Source organism: Equus caballus, chromosome 12, assembly GCF_041296265.1.
Source record: "Equus caballus isolate H_3958 breed thoroughbred chromosome 12, TB-T2T, whole genome shotgun sequence".
Classification (NCBI taxonomy): domain Eukaryota; kingdom Metazoa; phylum Chordata; class Mammalia; order Perissodactyla; family Equidae; genus Equus; species Equus caballus.
The window spans coordinates 34,279,569-34,301,423 of record NC_091695.1 but is presented as its reverse complement, the minus strand read 5'-3'; the positions used below and the strand labels follow the sequence as shown (position 1 = coordinate 34,301,423).

Genomic DNA, 21,855 nt, shown 5'->3' with positions numbered 1-21,855 from the left:
CCCACAGATAAAGCCAGGTCCATCACCTTCACTGCCATCTCCCCTCTGGTGAGCCCCATAATATACACTCTGAGGAACCAAGAAATGAAGTCAGCCTTGAAAAGACAAGAGAAAACTCATGCCTTCTGTGATGAAACAGAATAAAAATCTCCAAGCTCTCCATCACCAAGAAGTCCTTTCGTTATTTTTCCCACAGAGTCCTATTTATATTCTCGAATATATTGTCAATGAACCAACTATACTTAGTAGGTAACAATTTATTTTTCTGGTTAAGTTAATAGGTGGCTGGTAACCCAACCTTCTGATAAGCATGAAGTAATTAGTGTTATAGAGTTGAGCTGGTGTGTTTCCATCCAAAGAGTGAAGTAGCAATATATCAATCAGGAAAACTATATGGCAGGTTAAGAGATTGATTGAATCCAGCTCCGTTTCCAGAGGTAAATAAACAGAAGCCTAGAGGTAGAGTGATTTGCCCAAGATCTCACATCCACTTAAATACAGAGATAAGTCTTCAGATACCCAGCTGATTGCTCTTAAACCATTTGCAGGTAATTTATTACATTACTGGACCCGTCTATGCCAAACTGTAATCCTGTTCTAGAAAGATCTCATGATTACTGCAAATGAAGTGCACATATGTACATATAGCCCATCACAGATAAAGAAATTTTTTCTGATTAGTTCAACTTCATATGGGCTTATGATGTATTGAGAACCTTAAAGCTACATAATGGTTGTCCTCCTAGATTCCTATCAGGAATGAAGAAGCTTTGAAAGATTTCCCCGTAATAGTCTAAAGGGATTTATATTATGCAGAACTAGATATGCAGATTCACACTCTTGTGATAAGTTTAGACAAAGGCAGAGCCTCAGGGATTCTACACAAAGAGCAAGACATTCTTATTTTTCAAGAACTGATTTTCCAGTCCAGCCTTCCCAGGGCCAATCTCAGATTGGCTTCACCATTGAGGATTTACACTCTTCCCACTTCCCACTTCCAACTTCCCAAGAGAGAGGAAAGATTAAAGAAGAGAAAACTCTAATCAGTATCTTTTTCAAACTATTGGTATTTGAGAAGAAATGTAGGGTATTATTTTTGTTTGGGAAAGCATGGTAAAAGTAAAGCATGATACCTGAAAGCTCTAACTTCAGAGTCATACAGACCCGGGTCCAAATCCAATCTCTGCCATCCACTAGTTGTATGATCTTGCCCAAGTTATTTTATCTCTTCACAGTTCACAATTCACTTATAAAAAGGTACTTATAATATCCACCTCATGAAATTGTTGTGCAGGTTAAAATGAGATGGTACATGTGAAACATACAATGCCTGGCAGATAGTAAATGCTCAGTGAAAGGCTAATGTCATTATTAATCTCATCCTTATTGATCCGTCTAGTGCACATTCTGACCCTAAACCTAATCCTAACCTCCATCTACCTGTTATACTCTTTTCCTATAGGAACCATAGTCCTCATTATTGGGAAAAAACTGATGGGTAGAAAACATGAGGATGTACATTGAATTCAAAGCATGTTTCATCTTAAAATTTCTAGCTTTTTGTCATTAAAGCATGACAATAGTTTTACCTGTTATTTATACAGCTTCAAGGGTCATCCTGAAGCTGTTGAGATAAAGCATAGGAGAGTTTCATATTAAAAGAATGTAGTAGGTCAAAGACAAATCCTTGGGTTTTAGAGTGGAGATGAGAGATCAGAACAAGAAATGAGATCTGGTGAGGTAGAAAAGAGCCCAAGCAGAGTTAACCAAAGGATACTGAGTGTTGAGGACAAACTTCACTTATGTCCCACATTCAATCTGGAATGGCACCATGAGTATTCATTAACTTATCAGCTCAATTGAGTGCCATTTCTTGTCACCTCGTCAATCAATTATTACTTTTTTCAATATCAACCTACTTTCTCTAGCATGAGAATTCTAAGAATAATTCACATTTGTCAAGTCACCATTCATAAGGTCCTGCTACCTTTACTCAGGTAGCTCTGGTTGCAAGTCTCCAAGCTTCTCTATATGAAATCGCCTATGAAAGATGCATACTACAAACCACTTTGTAGTCTATTTCATGCAAATGCTTCCTTCTTTTCCTTCCTATCTCTTGTGACTCACTCAATCAGATTTTTATCAGTATGTCAGAATCGGATGGCACCCAAGATCTATGGGGCCTGAATCACTGACTGTATCTGAGAAGCATAATCCCAAGAGGCCAAGAATGCAAGAACTCCTGCCACATCGTAGTCCCTGAGACTTCCTCATGCCATGTTTAAACACACAACACAATCTGATTCAATAATTCAGGGCAGAGAAGTGTCAAGATGGCAGTATAGGCAGACTCTGAACTCACCTCCTCCCATGGACACGAAAAATTTACTACTTCTGTAGGAACAGTTACCCCTGAGAGAGAACTGAACTGGATAAAAAGGAACCCCTTCCATAAGGGACAGTTCTGACTAAGGGGGAAGAGGCAGAAATTCCTTTCTGGAGAGAAAAAAAAATCCACCTTTACAAGCCATGGTGCTTCACAGCCAATTGGGAGCAATCCTAAGGTACGCAGCCTTCCCTGGAGGAGTGTGAGATCTGAGTGGGGGAATGTTACCACTAGAAGCATCTTTTGGACTCAGCACAACCAAGAAGAGTGTCATCATATCTGGTTTGACTAGCTACTAACAACACTGGGGAATACTCCCAGAAACGTTATCAAACATAAGGGGAAAAAGCTGGCTGTTAAAGGACACATGCACAAACTCAACTCTTTTGGAAAGCAACCTAAATTCACCAGACAGAAAGGTACACAGTTCTTTGGTGGAAAGAGACTCAATTTATAGGCTCTGGGTGCATCTTACTGAGAGGTGGGACCTCTCCAGGGACTGAGACATGGGCAGCAGCTACTATTGTGACTTAGTACGGGTGTGCTGACACAGACACTGGCAGACACCATTGGAGTTCTTCCCCTGGCCTGATAGCACAGGGTCTGCCACACTCTCTAGAGCATCAGTTTAATCTAGCACAGCCAAGGCAGGCAGTCTGCCCTAGGGACAGCCCCCACCCAACAGAAGCCATTAGGCAACTTGTGAGCCTGGTAGGCTGGGTGCCTGGATCCTCTGAAGCTGGGTGAGTGGGTCTACCTTTGCAGAGCAGGGCATGTACAAAGAGCAATTGGAGGGTGTGGGGCGTTAGTAGAGTGTGTGGGGCCTCTGAAGCGGGGCAAATGGGTCCACATCAGGGTGTCGAGGCAGTGCATGGGGCAGGACTCTGTTGCCAGTGTGTGTGGTCCTGTGGTCAGTTGGGCTTGTCAGCTGCAGAAGACTTGTGCTTCTCAAATAACCACATAGGGGATAATCCTCACCTTCCAAAGCCTGAAACAATTGAGTGCTTCTGTGCCTGGGGCCAGCCCCACTGTAGGCTGGAGGCCTACAGGAATCGTAAGCCCTGAACCGAGTAACCAGCCACTCTGGGGGCCTGCTCACTTAACAGAAAAACTACAACAGGTATGTGCTCTTAGACCTTGCAGCCAACTGTTCTGGGGCTCCCCAAACAAGATAAATTGATTGAAGTGTCCATAGCAGCCACACAGAGTTGAACATTACAACCAGCTGGCTAGGAGGACAGCCTACCCTCCCTTGGCACCTACAGCAAGGACAACCCTTCCACAACAGAAGGACACATGTAGCCCATACAAGGGTCACTCCTGGAACATTTGGAACTGGTGATGAGAGGGAAGCACGCTGATGGGCCTCAAAAGGCATCTCTTACATAAGACCACCTCTCCAAGATCAGGAGATGTAGCTGACTCACCTAATACATAGATATAAGCACAGAGAAACAGGTAAAATGCGGAGGTAAAGGAATATGTTCCATGTCAGGGAACAGGACAAAACACCAGAAAGAAACCAAATGAAACAGAAATAAATGATCTATCTGACAAAATGTACAAACTAACAGTCATAAGGATGCTCATTGATCTTGGGAGAAGAATGGATGAACTCAGTGAGAGCGTCAACAAAGAATTGGAAAATACAAGAAAAGAACCAATCAGAAATGAAGAACACAATACTGAAAATGAAAAATTCACTAGAGGGACTCAATGGCAGAGTAGAGGATACAGAAGCATGGATCAGTGAACTGAATGAAAGACTGGAGGAATTCACTAAAGCTGAACAGATCAAAGAAAAAAGAATCAAAAAGAATGAAACAGTCTAAGAGACCTCTGGGACAACACCAAGTGCATTAACATTTGTTTTATAGGTGTCCCAGAAGGAGAAGTGTAAGACAATGGGGCAGAGAATCTATTTGAAGAAACAATAGCTGAAAACTTTCCTAACCTAAGGAAGGAAACAGGCATCCAGGTACAGGAAGCACCAAGAGCACCAAACAAGATAAACCCAAAGAGGCCCACACTAAGACACATTATAATTAAAATATCAAAAAGTAAAGATAAAGAGAGATTCCTAAAAGCTACAAGAGAAAGACAGCAAGCAACATACAAAGGAAACTCCATAAGGCTATCAGCTAACTTCTCAGCAGTAACCTTACAGGCTAGAAGCGAGTGGCATGATATATTTAAAGTGTTGAAAGCAAAAATACCTACAGCCAAGAATACCCTAACTGGCAAAGTTATCATTCAGAATGGAAGGAGAGATAAAGAGTTTCCCAGACGAGCAAAAATTAAAGGAGTTTATAATCAGGAAACCAGTTTTACAAGAAATGCTACAGGGGTTTAAGTGGGAAAGAGAAGACTACAAATAGGAATAAGAAAATGATTTTAAAAAGGCAATAAAATCAGTAATAAAGGCAATAATAAAGTGAAGGTAGCAGATCAATCACCTATGAAGAAATATGAAGGTGAAAAGACAAAATAACTAAAATTACCTATTTCCAAGATAAAAGGGTAATGGATGTACACACAGAGAAAAAGAGGTTAGATATGATATCAAAGCCAGAAATTGTGGAGGGAGGGGAGTAAAAGAGTAGAACTTTTAGAAAGAGGTCAAACGAAAGAGACCATCAACTTAATGTAGATTGCTATACACGTAGGTTATTATTATATATGAACCTCCCGGTAATGACAACCCAGAAACCTATAATAAATACACAAAAGTTTCAGAGAAAGGAAGTCAAACGTATTACCAAAGAAAGCCATAAAACCACAAGAAAGAACTGCTAAACACCCAGAAAAAAGGTAACAAAATAGCAATAAGTACATACTTATCAATAGCTTCTTTAAATGTCAAAGAACTGAATGCTCCAATCAAGAGGCATAGGGTGATTAGATTAAAAAACAAAACCCATATGTATGCTGTATACAAGAGACACACTTTATACCTAAAGATGCTCACAGACTGAAAGTAAAAGGATGGAAAACGATACTCCATGCAAATGGCAAAGAAAAGAAAGCTGAGGGAACAAACTTACATCAGACAAAATAGACTTTAAAGCAAAACTTTAACAAGAGACAAGGAAGGGCACTAAATAACGATAAAGGGAACAATCCAACAAGAGCGTATAACACTTATAATTATCTATGCACCGAACATAGGAGCACCTAAATGGTGCATCAGCAAAAAGGAAATCTGCGTGATGGAGGGACCAAACCGCCCCCACCCCCACAAAGAAGTCACAATGATAGCGGTGCATCGCCCCGTAGTCATAATGGTCACATAATGCAGGGGTTGGAGACGCTGTGTACTGATCAAAAGCCATCACAGAGAGAGAAAATATCTGCTGCACCAAGGAGGTGGAAGAAAAACATCTGTGTCATGCAGCTTGTATAGGATATGGTCCTTATCTTAGACAGAAGGTCTTCTAGGACCTTTGGAGCAGTGATGGAGCAGAAGCAGATGTCAAGGCTGGCTGGAGTGCAGAGCAGGATGTACATGGAGGTGTGGAGGCGACACTGACAGGTCACAGTGACCATGATGAGGAGGTTTCCCAGCAGAGTTGTCATATACACAAAATACAAAAAAAGAAATAAGACCAAGCTCCGGTCTTGGGAATAAGTCCTAGAAATATAAATTCTTTTACCCTGGGGTCATTGTCCAACTCCATTGAATCATGTTTCTTTTTCCTCGTGTAGCTTGGAAAAAATTGAAATGTTATTTCAGAAAGGGTTTACTCCCGCTTAATAGATTCAGGTTTACAGAGTTAGGTATTAGGTCTGAAAACTAGTGAGGTGTTATCACCACATGAAGAGCCTTTCCAAGGTTATTGTTAACATGTCCAAAATGACATCTTATTACACAAACATGCATTTAACTATTTTTTTCTTCTGTTAAATATAAGTATTTTAGAAAATGCATAAAAATAATGTTCTCAGAATATAAGTTATAAGGATCCAAGATAAAGAGGTGAATGTTTAACATTCAGAAAGGGATGATCGTGGCACGAGGGATACAAAAATGGATGTAGTTTGGTGTGTGGATAAGACAATGCCTATTTGGTACAACTGGGGTCCTTTGAGGTTCCACATGAGTGTGGGTTTTTTCCCAGACTGGGTGCTCCATTTAAATAGTTTAAGAACTCCTATCTGTAGATTGGTTGTCTTCAGACTGAATTTCACAGAAGCACTCCTCCCTTTTTTGAATCACAAATTTGATGCTGTGAAAAATCAGAAAACTTTAAAGCTATAAAATTCTTCTCTATTGCTCTATTCTTGCTTAAGGGAATTTCTTTGTTTCTGTCTTTAAACTACTTTAGGTACCAAAACCCTTGGATGTTAAATAACTCCTCAACTATTAAGGAAAACTGGGGACTCAGAGCTTTTCTTCTGTTCATTGGTCAAATTTATTTCTTAAAAGTTATTTTTTTATTGCACTATCATTGACATACAGTAGACTCATGTCTTTGAAGTGTACACTTTGATAAATTTTGATATAAGCATATATGCATGAAATCATCACTTTGTTTAAGATAGTTAATATACCTATCATGGCAAAAGTGTCCTTGTGACCCTTTGTAATATGTTCTCTCTGCTCCTCCTTCTTCAGGAAACCACTGATTTGCATTCTGTCACTATCCATTAGTGTGCAGCTTCTAGAATTTTATATAAATGGAATTCTACAATATGTACTCTCTATTTGTCTGACTTCTTTCACTTCCAAAATACATCCATGTTTTTGTGTGTACCAATAGTTCGTTCCTTATTATTGTATGGATAGGCCACATTTTGTTTATCAGTTCACTTGTTGATGAACATTTGGGTTGTTTCTAGGTTTTTACTATTACATGTAAAGCTGCTATGAATATTTGTGTAAAGGTCTTTGTGTGGACATATGTTCCCATTTCTCTTGGGTAAGTAACTAGCAGTACAACGGCTGTAAGTCTTAAAATTCAATAAGAAAACAAACAACACAATTGAAAAAAATGGGCAAATGGTTTGAGCAGACACTTCAACAAGAAGATATAGGGATAGCAGATAAGCACGTAAGAAGAATCTCAACATCATTTATCACTGGGGAAATACAAATGAAAGCCATAGTGAGATAACAGCACATCTATTAAAATGGCTAAAATAAAGAAGATGGATATGTCAAGAGCTGACAAAAATGTAGAGGAATTGTAACTCTGGTGGGAATGTACAATGATGCAAGCATTTTTGAAAACAGTTTGTCAGTTTCATAAAACGTTAAGCGTGTGCTTACAATATAATCATTTTGCTTCTGAATTTCTTTCTTTTTTTTTGGTGAATCCTTCAAATGGACTTAATTTCTTTCCTTGCAGTTTATCTCCTTTTTCTTATCATAATCAGAAACAAAAGAAAGGTGAAAGTGACTTCTCTCACTTTTTTGGGTGTGTTTTCCAGTTCAGATGAAGATATTTCTTTTTACCCAGCTCACTTTCCATTCAAGTTGTCTTCCTCTGTATGCAATTTTGTCCAAAGTCTATTAATATGGAAAACTACAAAAGCTACCAAGAGTTATCAGAGAATGCAGGCAGATACCTGGGGCCTCTGCCATCACACAGCCTGTTGCAATCCCAGCTGGGTACTTACCGGTTACGCTACAGGAGAAGTTACTTTACCCCTTTGGCCTCAGTATTTGGAAACAGTAGCATCTTCCGTGTGTGATTTTCATGAGGATTAAATGAATTAATCTATGCAAAAGCATCAATACTTAGAGCATTGCCTAATCAATAATAAGTGTGCTTATGTGTGTGTTACCTTAAAGTAAAACTCCAGGTTAGTAACTGTCACAGGCACACAGCTCCTTTAAATGTACTGACAATCTTTTAGAGGAGCTGTACATTTCCCAGAAGATGTATTCTAAAACAACATCATCGGAACATACTTTTTTGGGGAAAATAGAGGGTATTTTTCTTTACTGTCAATGAGAGTGGCCCAGAGGGTGGTGACAGAGTTTGGTAGTAAGGAGAGCACTTGCTTGGTTTGATTTCTTTTCTGACAACATCTTAGCAGCCCAGAGAAGTCTGGTGCAGGTCTCTGCAGTCACAGCCATCTGGGCTCAAGTCTTGGCTCTGTCCCTGTGTGACTTGGGTAAGTGAGAGACCTCATGGAGTCTCCACTTCAACTTTGGAATGGGGATTATAATAATACCCACGTCACAGGGAAGTTATGAGGATTAGGTGAATTAACATATGCAGAGTCTCAGCATACATGGTTGGTTATCTGTTATGATTAATACTGTGTTGGGTAACCTTAACATGGATGTTCATCAGGAAATTGAGTGTTTTGAACTAAGTGGTAGCTGAGCTACCAATTCTGACTAGTTAAGGAGAGGAAATAATTGCAGAAAAGATCAACTCAGTACAGTTACTAGAGGTAATGAGGAGGTCCTACCTAGTTATGATAGGCTTCCATAGGGACTCCCTGTAAATAATAGACTATGGTCTACACAGAAGTGTAGAAGGTATAGTCTCTCAGACCACAAGTCAGGCTTATTTTCAGAAAAGTAGCCACAAACTGCCTTTCGTAATTCAGACAACATCCTCTACCTTCTGCTCCATTTTTCTGCTATTTGTAATCCATCTTATTATTTAACAAATATTGATAGAAAATTGTCAGATTTCTAGGTTATTTGAGAGAAATGAATATAATCCAACACCAGTAGAAAATAACTGAAATCCAATAGTATTATGGGAGTGATGGGGATCATCTAAAGACAGACGATCTGTGGGTGAGAAAAGGACAACTTCTCACCAAGAGGCTCAGAGGAACCTGCAGGGAGGAGGTGACACTTATGTTTGGGACACATGGGGGTGGAGAGAAGGGAGATTTGGCTTTAGGGGACCGCTTGAAGATACAAAAATTGCTTCTGAATTGGAAGTTTGGCTGGAAAGAAGGCAAACGTGTGTACGGAAAGTCATAAAAAAGAAAATCATTGCTATAAAATTTTTATTTTTTTATAAATGTAAGGAAGGGTATGTAGGTGTTCATTGTCCTATTCTTTCAACTTTTTTGAAATATTTTATTTTCTCTCTAGTTTTAAATTTAGCATAAGAAAAACCTCTGTACATATCAGTTTGAGGAGATCTATCTACAGTAAATAAGCCTGAGAAAAATCTCTTGTTTGTTCAATTCAAGGGATCCCAGGAGAAAAGAGCTTCCTTTTCCCTGCTTCCAAACTGGACTCATTTCTATGGCTGTCATTTCACAATATCCTCTTTGTGCATATTTCTTAGCTGTGCTGTCTGTCTGTAAATGTTTACCATGGAATGTAGCATGCTGTGTATATATTTCATTGTTTTTAGTCAAAGCATATTTATAAATATTAACGATTCCATCTAGATTCAGTTTTTCTCACTCTTTTGTTCTCATGCTTATGCATAGACACCTAGGCACCACAGCCATTCACACTCACGCAGAGTTATGTTTCTTTCCTAAAATCTCCTACCTCCTTCTCTAATATCTTAAGTAATGTTCACATGTACCTTGGAAATCATTCAGCTTCAGAAAATTCTGTTAAATACCCCTCTGAAGGCCAGTGATTTCAGTGGCTTCCCATCTATCTTTATGTGGAAAAGGGCAGACTCAGGGAATAATATTTCCTTGCCTTTTCCACACTGATTCACAGTGTTCCATCGTATGTACCAGTTTCTTAATCCCAGAACAAGTGTGAGAATTATCAGAGGGAATATAGTTGGACGTCCCTGTGGAAAAGTTCTGCTGATGGTGAGGTGGTTTCAGTGATGGTATTCAAGATGTGACTCAGACACATGTTCTTAGGAACATACTTTTTGTGTAGGGTCCAAAAGTTTCTAGCAGTGACAAAGATTCTCTCCTTGACCAAACTACTCAGGCTCCCCTGAACTTTTCACCTAAGCCTCAACTTTGGGACCTCCATGCTTGTCTCTGCATTGTCCAATTTTAGCAAGAATCCTGCTAATTCAGTTTAGCTAAAATACCCCACCCTCCATGTTGATCACCCTCAGTATCTAATCAGGTTCCTCACCATCCACCATCCCCTAAGTGATATCTTATCACCCTGGCCTGCCTTCAGCAAGAATCCTGTTAGGTCAATTTAGCCAGAATCCTACCCGACCTCTGATGTTTTCTCTTAGTAGATTTCTTATTGGGACATAAATGTCTATTCTTAGGGATTCTGAACAACTTCCTTAGGTAGTTTCACCCATGGGGAGTGAATCCTGAAGTGTGACACACAAGTATTGGATGGAGCCATTGGACCTGGAAGGGTTATGTAGACGAGAGTAAAGGAGCTCTCAATGGGCGGATGAAGAAACTGGGTGATGGAGTTCTCACAGGACACATTTGTAACCAGGAAATCCACAATGGATTCATCAGTAACTCCCAGTTGCTCAACTTTCAGACTTTTTAAAATTCTCACCACCTCCATCATTACTACCCTAAGTTATGTCTTCATTTTTTCTTTCATGGGAATGTTGCAGTGACCTTTTATTTGGTCTCCCTGTTTTTGTTCTCACCCCTCTTCATTCCATTCATAACAGTAACCTGTGCAATTCTGTTAAAACATCCATCACTATTCTGCTCTTCAAAGCCCTTCAAATGCATCCCTTCTTGTTTAATGTGAAAGTCAAAATCCTCACAGTGGTTTAAAAGGTCCTAAGGGTCTAGTCCCATGGCCTCATTATTTCTCTGACTTCAATTATTACCTGTCCCCTCCTAGCTTCCTCTAATCTTCTTACAAACACCTGGCACATCCCAACCTGAGGACCTTTGCATGTCTGATTTTTGTGCTGAGATTTGTACTGCAACATGAACATTTTTCTGGTTTCAAAAATTTTAAGATCTAGGATATACCTTCAGAAATGAGGGGCAAAAAAGAAAACCTCACAGCACCTGTAAATAGCAGAAAGCCAAGCTCATATATTGAATAATGTTTTTCACTCATGCCAACCGTTTTGAATGGATATGCATAGCCTGAAGCAGCTTCATAAGTTTCTGTCATTTTTAGGGAGCAATGTTAACAGAATAACAATGAATCAATTGTTTTGTTAACCCTATTCTCCAATGACTTGAGGAACAGAAACGAGTGAGAGGTGATGTTCCTTCACTGAGTTTTGTAATTCAACCATCTTTATGAGTGTTTTCTATGTTCTACTTTCTGTGCCAGGTGCTGGGGATACAGTAAAGAAAGCATTGTCCTACTTGGGGTGGATGGAAAGAAGGAGGACAGGGAATTGGAAACAAGGTCCTGAGTTATGTGCTCAAGCTGAGCCCAAGTCACTGAAGGGATGTGGTGGAAGTATGTACAGCGGGTGTGGGGTTCAGAGGACGGCCAGAGTAAGGGCCTTACATGAGGTGACAGAACTCATGGTTATTGAGGTCCATATTCTAACTCAAGCTGTGCTGGCTTCAAGGAACCTGCACTCAGCCACTGGAGTGTAGGCTTTAGATGGAAAAATATTCAGGTAATAGTAATTTATTCATATAAGAGAGTCAGAGGAGGAATGTAATCTGAATGTGTTTACTTCATTAAAATGTGATAACATCAAGAAATTCCTTATAGAATCCATGCCCAAGACGCATTGTGTTTCTCCTATGTATCTCAGCACACTTCCTGGTAACGTGTATATAATGGGAATGTCTGAGTACATATATTTTTGCTTTTTCTTATTGATAATTTTATTTAGACAGTTGTAGATCCCATGCAGTTGCAGGAAACAACAGTGAAGGACTCCACCTAAACCCATTTTCTCCCAATGATCATTTCACAATCTATATGTATATCAAAACATCAAGTTGTACATCTGAAATAAACAACATTTGTGTTTCTCAATTATACTGCAATAGAATAGGGAAATAAAACCCAGAACAATTTCAATGTGATTGTTTGAGTATATATCGATTCTGTTTTCTTTATTTCTTCCAAGTCTGCATTGCGTAAGCAATATGCAAATCTCCAGCTAACAATTTGATTTCTCTACTTTATTTTGTAACATGAAAACTCTCTTTTCACATTATTATTGCATACTGATCAGAATCTTCGAAAGTCATGTGTATCTTAGTAGAAATATCAAGATTATTTAGAAATCCTTTAGACAATCCAGGTTATTGGATGTACAAACATTTTCAAAGGCAGTGACAAGGAGTGAATGACCAGTCTATACCTTGTCTGAAGGCACAAATCTTCTCTTCAGTCTCCTCATGGCTGACTTCATCTCCTGGTTCCTCAGAGTGTAGATTAAGGGGTTCAGCAGAGGGGAGATGACAGTGAAGGTGACAGAGATGGGCTTATCCGTGGGGAGGGCAGTGAAGGGCCGGGCATAGACATAGATGCAGGGCACAAAGTGCAGGGTCACCACAGTGATGTGTGAGGTGCAGGTGGAGATGGCCTTCCTCCTGCCCTCCCCTGCCTGAGACCTCAGCATCATTAGGATGACTGTGTAGGACACAAGCAGGAAGATAAACCACAATGTGGTGAGCAGTCCACTGTTGGAAATCATCAGCAGCTCAAGCATGAAAACGTCAGTACAGGCGAGTTTGAGGACCTGGGGGACATCACAGTAGAAAGTGTCAAGAACATTGGGTCCACAGAAGGGAAGGGGCAGCAACAGGGAAATCTGTACGATGGAGTGGACAAAGCCCCCCAGCCAGCAGGCTACAATGAGGGCAGTGCATCGCCCTCTGCTCATGATGGTCACGTAGTGCAGGGGCTTGGAGATGGCCACATACCGATCTAATGCCATCACTGACAAAGAAAATACATCCACCCCTCCAATGAGGTGGAAGAAAAACATCTGAGTGAAGCAGCCATTGAAGGAGATGGTCTTTCTCTCTGACAGAAGGTCCACCAGAACCCTGGGAGCTGTGATGGAGGAAAAGCAGATGTCGGCAACAGACAAATTACGGAGCAAAAAATACATGGGGGTGTGAAGGCGAGATTCACAGGTCACCGTGACCATGATGAGGAGGTTTCCCAGCAGAGTTGTCACATACACCCAAAGCAGGAAAAGAAATAAGACCCAGTTCAGTTCTTGATTCTGGGTTAGGCCAAGGACAATAAATTCTTTGACCCTGGTGCCGTTTTTCAGCTCCATTGAGTCATCTTCTTTCTCTCTCTTTTGTTTCAAGCTGCTTCATTTGAAAAGTGTTGGCTATTTTATTTTCTTCCTAAGCACTAAGAATGAAATTCAGAATCTTCTTCATGTGACTGTGGTCTTTGTAATTTGTTGAGTTGTCCAAATTTTTAAGATTGCAATCAGTTTGGTGATCAAATCAAATTATCACATGCAAGGCTGTTCAATAATTCTGTTCCTATAAAACTATTTTGAAAAGAATAAGCATTTATATTCAGCAGAGACATTTGCAATGCATATTTTATTTAATTAATTTATTTGTTTTAAAATTTTATAAATATTTTTTATTCCACACAAATTTATTGAATTTCCTGAACCATTTGAAGCATTATATACAAAGATAAGTTAGAACTGTCTCCAGTCATTGTAGACGTATTGTTTACAAGTTTAAAATTCATATTAGCAAATATTCTGGTGACTCCAAGAGGCTCTTGTTTTTCTGAATAAAAGGATGTTATTCAGTTTCTTATTGCAATGTTGTGTGGCATCAGTCAGTTTCCTTGCTGTTGGCCATTTTACATTGAATTTCTTAAAACTGCTGATTATTCCATGTAGGTACCTTGTCATTGTGATTTCCTTGTACTAATCAGATTGTTTGCTTAATAATTATTTAAACATATTTAAAATGTATTATTGGGAAACAGATTGAAACAATATGTAAATTCTAATCACAAAAAATATCTTTATTTTATTGTGAGAAAAAACTTAAACTTGAGACTTACCCTCTCAAATTTTTAATTGCACAATACAGTATAGTTACAATATTGTAGAGCAATTCTCTAGAGCTTATTCATCTTGGATAACTGATGTGATCCTTGCTTGAGTGTGGGGAAAGAATAAAGATAGTGACCAACTTTTGAGAGATGGTTCATATTGTATCAACCACACTCTCCTCTGCCTCTTTCTGTTTGTGGATCAAGAGAGTGGAGGTGTCCCACAGTAAGGAGAGATAACGGTATCATTAGAATAATGCCTTTTTTTGTGTGTGAGGAAGATTGGCCTGAGCTAACATCTGTTTTCAAGTGGAGTGAGCCAACTTAACCACTGTGCAACAAGGCTGGCTCCTATAACGTCTATTTTTAACAAACTCTTATTGATAATTCTTAGGAAATTTTGTAATTATTATTTTCTCCACCTTGTTCTTAGAAAGTGAACACTTCTTGTAATTTCAAATGTATATGGATAAACCAGACCACGTTGTCTAAGTGTTTGTAGCCTAACAAAAGTGGATGATTTTTATAAACTGATGAACATAATGCAAGATAAAATGTGAAATGTGTCACAAGAATAGAAGTAGATTTGGGGGGGATAGGAGATATTATGGTTTCCAGCAGTAACAAAAGCTACTATTTTTTAAGTATTTACTATGTGTTAAGACTTATGAAAAGTTGATTTACTTAATTTTCCCCACCGTATTTTAGTAAGTATTATTGTTATACTTGATTTTGTTACAGAATATATGATGAATCTATATTTGGTTTAAAGGAAGGAAGAGATGGAAATAGGATGGAAGAAACAGTGTTTTTTTCCTGCTTCAATCTTATATGTATAATGTCTAATTTTGTATAACAGGAATGTTTGACAGAGTCTGTCTGAAGATAAGAATTTGGCAGAAAGGGGCTCTTGAAACCCAATTTACATTGACTTTGGTCTGAGGTGGCCTCACCAATAAGTGGCTCAAAGGATATAACAAATGTATCATGCCTTCTCTCACACAGAATGGACCACATTTCTAAATCCCTCTTAACACGGCATCTCTCTTTCCAATAGTTAATACCCACCTTTGTTGTTTCTGTCACTGAGAAGATTATCTTGACTCTGAAGCATTTAATATACCTGGAAAATATCAAAGTATTTATACATAATTGATAATTACATCTCAATTTCACTATCCATAACCTTTACCTTAGCTAAAAGCTTAACGTCTTTACCTAATATCTTTGATCCTGAAACTCCAACTGCAAATTGTGAGTTATTGGTACAGTACAGAACAGAACACTGGTGACTTTAATTCTTGAAAATGTTGTTTTGGAAGGCAGAGCCTTTGGAAGACTAAATATCTTAGTGTCTATCTCCCCTTTCAGGAAAGAAAGGGCAGATTCAAAGAATCACATCTTCAAGAATTTCCACTGTGTCCCTGTCTTACATACAAATCTCTCAGTTTGAGGCTTAATATAAGAACTACAAAGGGAATAATATTGGACAAGGAAGGGGAAGTCAGTGTCTGATTCTGCTCTTAGTGATGAGGTTTCAGTGGGAGTTATTAAGAAGCTCCTGAGACATGCACATGTGTAAACACACACACACACACACACACACACATAGACAGATACATTTTGGTTTCTGTCCAAATTATTTAGAGGCAGTAGAGGAAATCTATCTGTTTATCCATAGCTCAATCAGAACTATTTTAAAACCTGCCAAATTCTGTGCCCAAGAGACTACAAGGGTCCAATTTTCATCGCTTGTAAAGCTAAGAGGACACTATATATAAATGTTTCAATTCGATTCTCAAAAAACTAGAAGAGAACTGGACCTTAAAGCCTTTGCTCCTAGTCCAGTATTTAATTATACGCAGACTTGTTATAGTCTCATGATGTTGCTATATGTCTCCACATGTAGAGAAACATGACTTAGATGATCTTTGAGGAATGCAATTTTTTCCTGTTTTCCAATACTGTATTCATATGGAATCTCTCAATTTGGATTACTGCTAGATAAGTTATGTTAGTAAAGCTGTCTACAAAATTACAATAGTTACTCACGCTTAACTCAAATTATTGAATGGTTTTTTCTTATGTAGAACGCACTTTCACTGTTTCCGGAATGCTTATGGGTTTGGATTTACCTGCTTTTCCATTTTTTTTAGTACATTGAACTAGTCTATACAGATTAAAAACTTCATGATACAGGTTGTGTGTTTGGGATGGGTAATTCTTTTCTTTTTTCCCTGCTTTCTGGGATATTATTGACATGTATCATTGCTTATGTTTAAGGTATACAATGGTCGATTTGATACATTTATATGTTGCGAAATGGTTATCATCATAGTGTTAATTTACAGCTTCCTCACCTCACAAAAGTACCACTTTTTTGTATGTGATGAGATCATTTAAGATATACTCTCTTAGCCACTTTCAGGTATCATTATAGTATTGTTAACTATAATCACCATCTGTACATTAGATCTCCAAAACTTATTCACCTTATAACTGAGAGTTTTACCCTTTCACCAACATCTCATTTCACCAAACCCCCAGCACCCCCATACGACTCTCTGTTTCTGTGAGCTTAGAGTTTTAGTTTACACAGATATATGAGATAATACAGTATCTGTCTTTCTCTGTCTGACTTACTTTACTTAGCATAATGCCCTCGATGTCCATCTAGTTGTCACAAATGGCAGGATTTCCTTCTTTTTTATAACTGATAATATTCCATTGTATATATATACCATGTCTTTATCCATTCATCCATTGATGGACACTTAGACTGTTTCCATATCTTGGATATTATGACTAATGTTGCAATGAACATGGGAGTACTGATACCTCTTTAGGATCCTGGTTTCATTTCCTTTGGGATAAACAGCCAGAGATGAGATTGCTGGCTCATATGATAGTTCTACTTTTAATTTTTTGAGAAACCTCTATACTATTTTACATAGTGGCTGTGCAAATTCACTTTCCCATCAACAGTGCACAAGAGTTTCCTTTTCTCCACATCTTCCCCAACACTTGTTATTTCTTGTCTTTCTGATGATAGACCTTCTTATAGATATTAAGAGATATCTTACAGTAGTTTTGACTTGCATTTCTCTGCTGGTTAGTGATGTTGCGCACCTTTTCACATAACTTTTGGGCATTTATATGTCTTGTTTGGAAAAATATCTATTCTGGTCCTCTGCCCATTTTTATATTGAATTGTTTGTGTTTTTGCTATTGAGTTGTTTGAGTTCTTCACATATTTCTGATATTAACCTCTTATCTGATTTATGATTTGCAAATATTTTCTCTCATTCTGTAGGTTGTCTTTTCGTTTGTTGTTTATTTTTGTGCTGTACAGCAGCTTTTTAGTTTGTTGTAGTCCCATTTATTAATTTTTGCTTTTATTGCTTGTGCTTTTTGTGTCATATCAAAAATTATCGCCAAGATCAATATCAAGGAAACTTTACACTATTTTTTCTTCTGGGAGTTTTATCATTTCACGTCTTATGTTTAAATCTTTACTCTATTCCTAGTTAGTTTTTGTGAATAGGGTAAAATAGGAGATTGATTTCTTTATTAAGCATGTGGTTATCCAGTTTTACCTGTACCATTTGTTGAAGACAGTATCCTTTCCCCATTGTGTATTCTTGGCTTCTTTGTTGATAAGTAATTGACTGTATTTGCATGGGTTTCTTTCTGGGGTCTTGATTTGTTCCATTGGTTTATATGTCTGTTTTTATTTCAGTACTCTACTGTTTTGATTGTTATGGCTTTATATATAGTTCGAAGTCATAAGTGTGATAGGCATAAAATAGAACACATGAAGGAGTAATCAACAAAGAAGATGGCACGCATCTCCACAGGAGCTTCTGCACTATTAAATGTTTGTTTACAACTAGCTTATAGAAAGTATGAGGATAAGTGAGGGTTGTCTTCTTGACTAGTCTTCTTTGGACACTCTCCTCCAGTGTACTATGTTTTGGGACCTGACCTTCTAGCCTACTGTCATTCTAGTTCCCAGGCTTACCTTGATCACCTTTTTCTTCCTCTTATTTAAATTTCCTTTCCCCATATCTCCCTCATTTCAGTTTGGTTCTCTGTGAATTCCAAGGGTGCAGTAGTACTTCCAGCAAATGTTTCTACGTATTGAGAGAATCATTTTAGAGACAAAGTCTTAGTCCTTGTCATCTAATCCAATTGTAATTTCTTAGTAATGAACTACGTATGTTGAAGAGATTGTTGGAGTTCATCGTCTTCCATGTTCTCTTCCTTTTTCTGGTGACAGAGCAGGATTAAATTTTCCACACTCCCTCGTAATTAACTGAGGCCATATGACTAAGAGCAGGGCAATGGAATGTGGTCAAAAGGGATGCACATTACTTTCAGGACTGGCCCATAACCATCTCTCCTTTCTCACCATAATTCTTAATCCTCTCTCCTTTCCTCCATTTTCTGGATGAATGGAGAAGATTCTGAGAATCTAGAAAGAGGTGGAGCCCAAGATAGAAGCATCGGAAGCCTGTCTCTCTAAATGAGTGCGTGGAACATCTCTTTCTGAAGACCAGTTCTGGCCTTTGACATGAGCAGGAAACAAACTTTTACTGTTTTTAACTACTTCCATTTTGAACTTTTTTTTGTCACAGCGTTTATTTACTCAGATGAATAAATGAGTTCCAGTTTCTATGGCTTGAGCTTTATCATAGTGGGAGTCATTGTACAGTAAAGCCAACAATAGATCTCAGTGAAATATCAGCTGGATTGTTAGATAAACCTTCTCCTAGCACCATTTTCATTCCTTTCATTTCATAGAGACTAGCAAATTCTCAGATCCACTGATTAAATCCTTGTGCTTTTTATATCTTTTCTTTACCTTCTCGTGGATTGAGTGGGAAGCATAAAGTTATGAGATCTCTAAGTGCAGAAACAATGAGGACCACAAAAAGGAAATGTTAATTATGTGATGCCATGTGATGGAGGTGGTAGCTAATGGTATGGTGGTAATCATATTGTGTTATACAAATTTATCAAATCAGCATGTTGTACAACTTCAACTTACAGAATGTTACATGTCCACTATATCTCAACAAATCTGGGAAATAACCTCCAAAAAACCAAAAAACAGAAACAAAGCGGAAATTTAGGCCTGTCCAGTCTGCGACTGGGATAATCCTGCTATGTAACGGTCAGCTGCTTCCCAAATGCTTAGTATTTGTCTTCCCTTAAGCCTTTCATTAATCCGTGTGAGTTTTCCACAGCCTGTACCCATCAGTGTTATTTCTTTCTGAATACTCCCTCTTACATCATTGCCTCCTTCTGCCCAGGAGGAAACTATAGCCTTGGAGTGAGTATGGGGATCCTCTCTCCCCTGTAGAAGTCATGGATTTGCATTGCTCAGGTGACCATAGATGGAGTTCTTCATCTTGAAATTTCTTTTTAAATATCAAATACTGGTATTAACTCCTTGAATGTACTAGTTCCTTGCTATAATGAGCTGACTGTTGCATAATGTGGCACACTTTTATACTATTCTCTCCCTCTGCACATATTGATTTCTTTCCTTGGATTGCCCCTCTTTGCCTTTTTCCCCTTGAAAACATCTACTTATGGTCAAATTTCTTCTGAAGTTCTCAAGTAAAGTGCCTACAATATTTCCACAGCACTTTGACCATATCCTCTTAAAGCATCTTGGAATATGACTGTGGGACAGTGACTATCTTTAATCTTCCTGCAGCAGTCTTAGTCCTACCATTGTGAGGCACGTAATATGTGTTTTGTCAATATTTGAGGCATGAATAAGTGAGAGTGGGTACCCAAAGTCATGATTAGGCCTCACTTTAAGGCAGTATCACCTATAAGTCCCAGCACATAATATAGGACCCGCCTCTTTTATGACTCCATGGTATCCATAGATGCCCCTGTGCTTTTAGCATTAAGGTGATCTCTTGCCATTTTAAGAAAGTGAAATTTGATATCTATCTTTAAATTTTAGTGCTATGTCATCCTTATAGAATTTAGATCCTTTCTGAATGTCCTAGTCATTTCTTTAGTTCCCTCATGCCCGACTTCATTTCCTGATTCATCAGGGTGTAGATCATAGGATTGTGCAAAAGAGAGATGACAGTGCAGGTGATCAAAATGGCAGTATCTGTGGTGAGGGCAGTGAAGGGCCAGGTATAAACATAGACACAAGGCACAAAGTGCACCGTCACCACAGTGATGTGTGTGGTGCGGGTGGAGTTGAATTTCCTCTTGCTCTCTCCAGTATGAGATCTCAATATCTTCAAGATGACTGTGTAGGATATGAGGAGAAAGAAGAGTAAAAACCAACTGATTAATCCCTTATTGGAAATTATGAGGAGCTCCAGAGTGACAGTGTCAGTGCAAGTGAGTTTGAGAACCTGGGGGACATCACGGTAGAAAGTGTGAGGAACATTGGTTGCATAGAAGGGAAGGGGCAGCAACAGAGAAATCTTCATGATAGGACGGACAAAGGCCCCCAACCAGCAGGCTGAAACCAGGCTAGCGCATCATCGCTTACTCCCTATGGTCATATAATGGAGGGGTTTTGAGATGGCTACATAGCAATCAAATGCCATTTGAGAGAGACAAAACATCTGCACCTGCCAGATGGTGGAAGAACATTTGAGTGACACAGGCATTGAAGGAGATGGTTTTTGTTTCTGATAGAGGATCAGCTAGGACCTTAGGAGCTGTGATGGAGGAAAAGCAGATGTCAAGAACAAATAGACTGTGGAGCTGGAAGTACATGGGAGTGTGAAGGTGAGCTTTGCAGGTAACTGTAACCATGATGAGGAGGTTTCCCATAAGAGTTGTCATGTACACCAAAACCAAGAAGACAAATAAGACCCAGCTCAGCTCTTGAAACTTGGTAATTCCCAGGAAAATTGATTCTTTCACTCTAGTATAATTTCCCTGAACCACTGGGTCACAAATTCTTTTTGAAGCATATCTCTGGAAGAAAGTACAGTGCAGTTAAAGAATGGGATATTAAATCTACTGTAGTCTGTTCTGTTACTTGAGTTTGGTGTTTTAGTGGGGAGGATTTTTTTTATGCATGCCCTATGTCTACAATTTTGTATGCTACCCTTAGATAGAAGATACTCAGGTTTTTCACTCAGTCACCTAAACAGGTAGGTTCTATCACTGTGGCCCCTGAAACGCGGCTGACAGGTCTTTGAACCTGTTCAATTCTCCTTTTACTCTAAAATATGACACTTAAAACAATAAAAAAATAAGCATAAATTTGACATGAGAAATTTTTGTTCACAGAGGACACCATTATGAGAATTAAAGATAACCTGCAAATGGGAGGATATTTACAATACATGTAGCTGAGAAATGTTTCACATCCAAAATATATAAAGAACTCCTACAAATCAGTAAAAAGAAGATAGATGAACAAACCAGAAAATGGCAAAAGACACGATCCAAACTTTACAAAAGAAGATATTCAAATGCCAATTAAATTTCATTAATTATCAGGGAAATGTTAATTAAAATTATAGCAGGAAACTACAACCTACCTACCAAAATGGCTAAACTGAAAAAATGAAAAATATCAAGAGATGGTGAGGACGTGGAACAATTGGTACTCTCATAG

The 21,855-nt window shown here is 38.6% G+C and overlaps 1 protein-coding gene across 1 annotated transcript in view; it reads right to left on the bottom strand.

Moving 5' to 3' along the window:
* Window positions 1-12,280: 12,280 nt before the first annotated feature.
* The window catches only part of LOC138916885 (olfactory receptor 4D10-like), a 40,842-nt gene continuing 31,267 nt past the window's right edge, over window positions 12,281-21,855 (bottom strand). Inside the window, exons 7-8 of the mRNA XM_070230490.1 lie at window positions 15,309-15,363; window positions 12,281-13,713 (exon numbers count right to left, since the gene is read on the bottom strand). Coding sequence (XP_070086591.1) covers window positions 12,553-13,488 — 936 coding nt within the window. The 5' untranslated portion in view covers window positions 13,489-13,713; window positions 15,309-15,363 and the 3' untranslated portion in view covers window positions 12,281-12,552. The remainder of the gene's footprint in view (window positions 13,714-15,308; window positions 15,364-21,855) is intronic.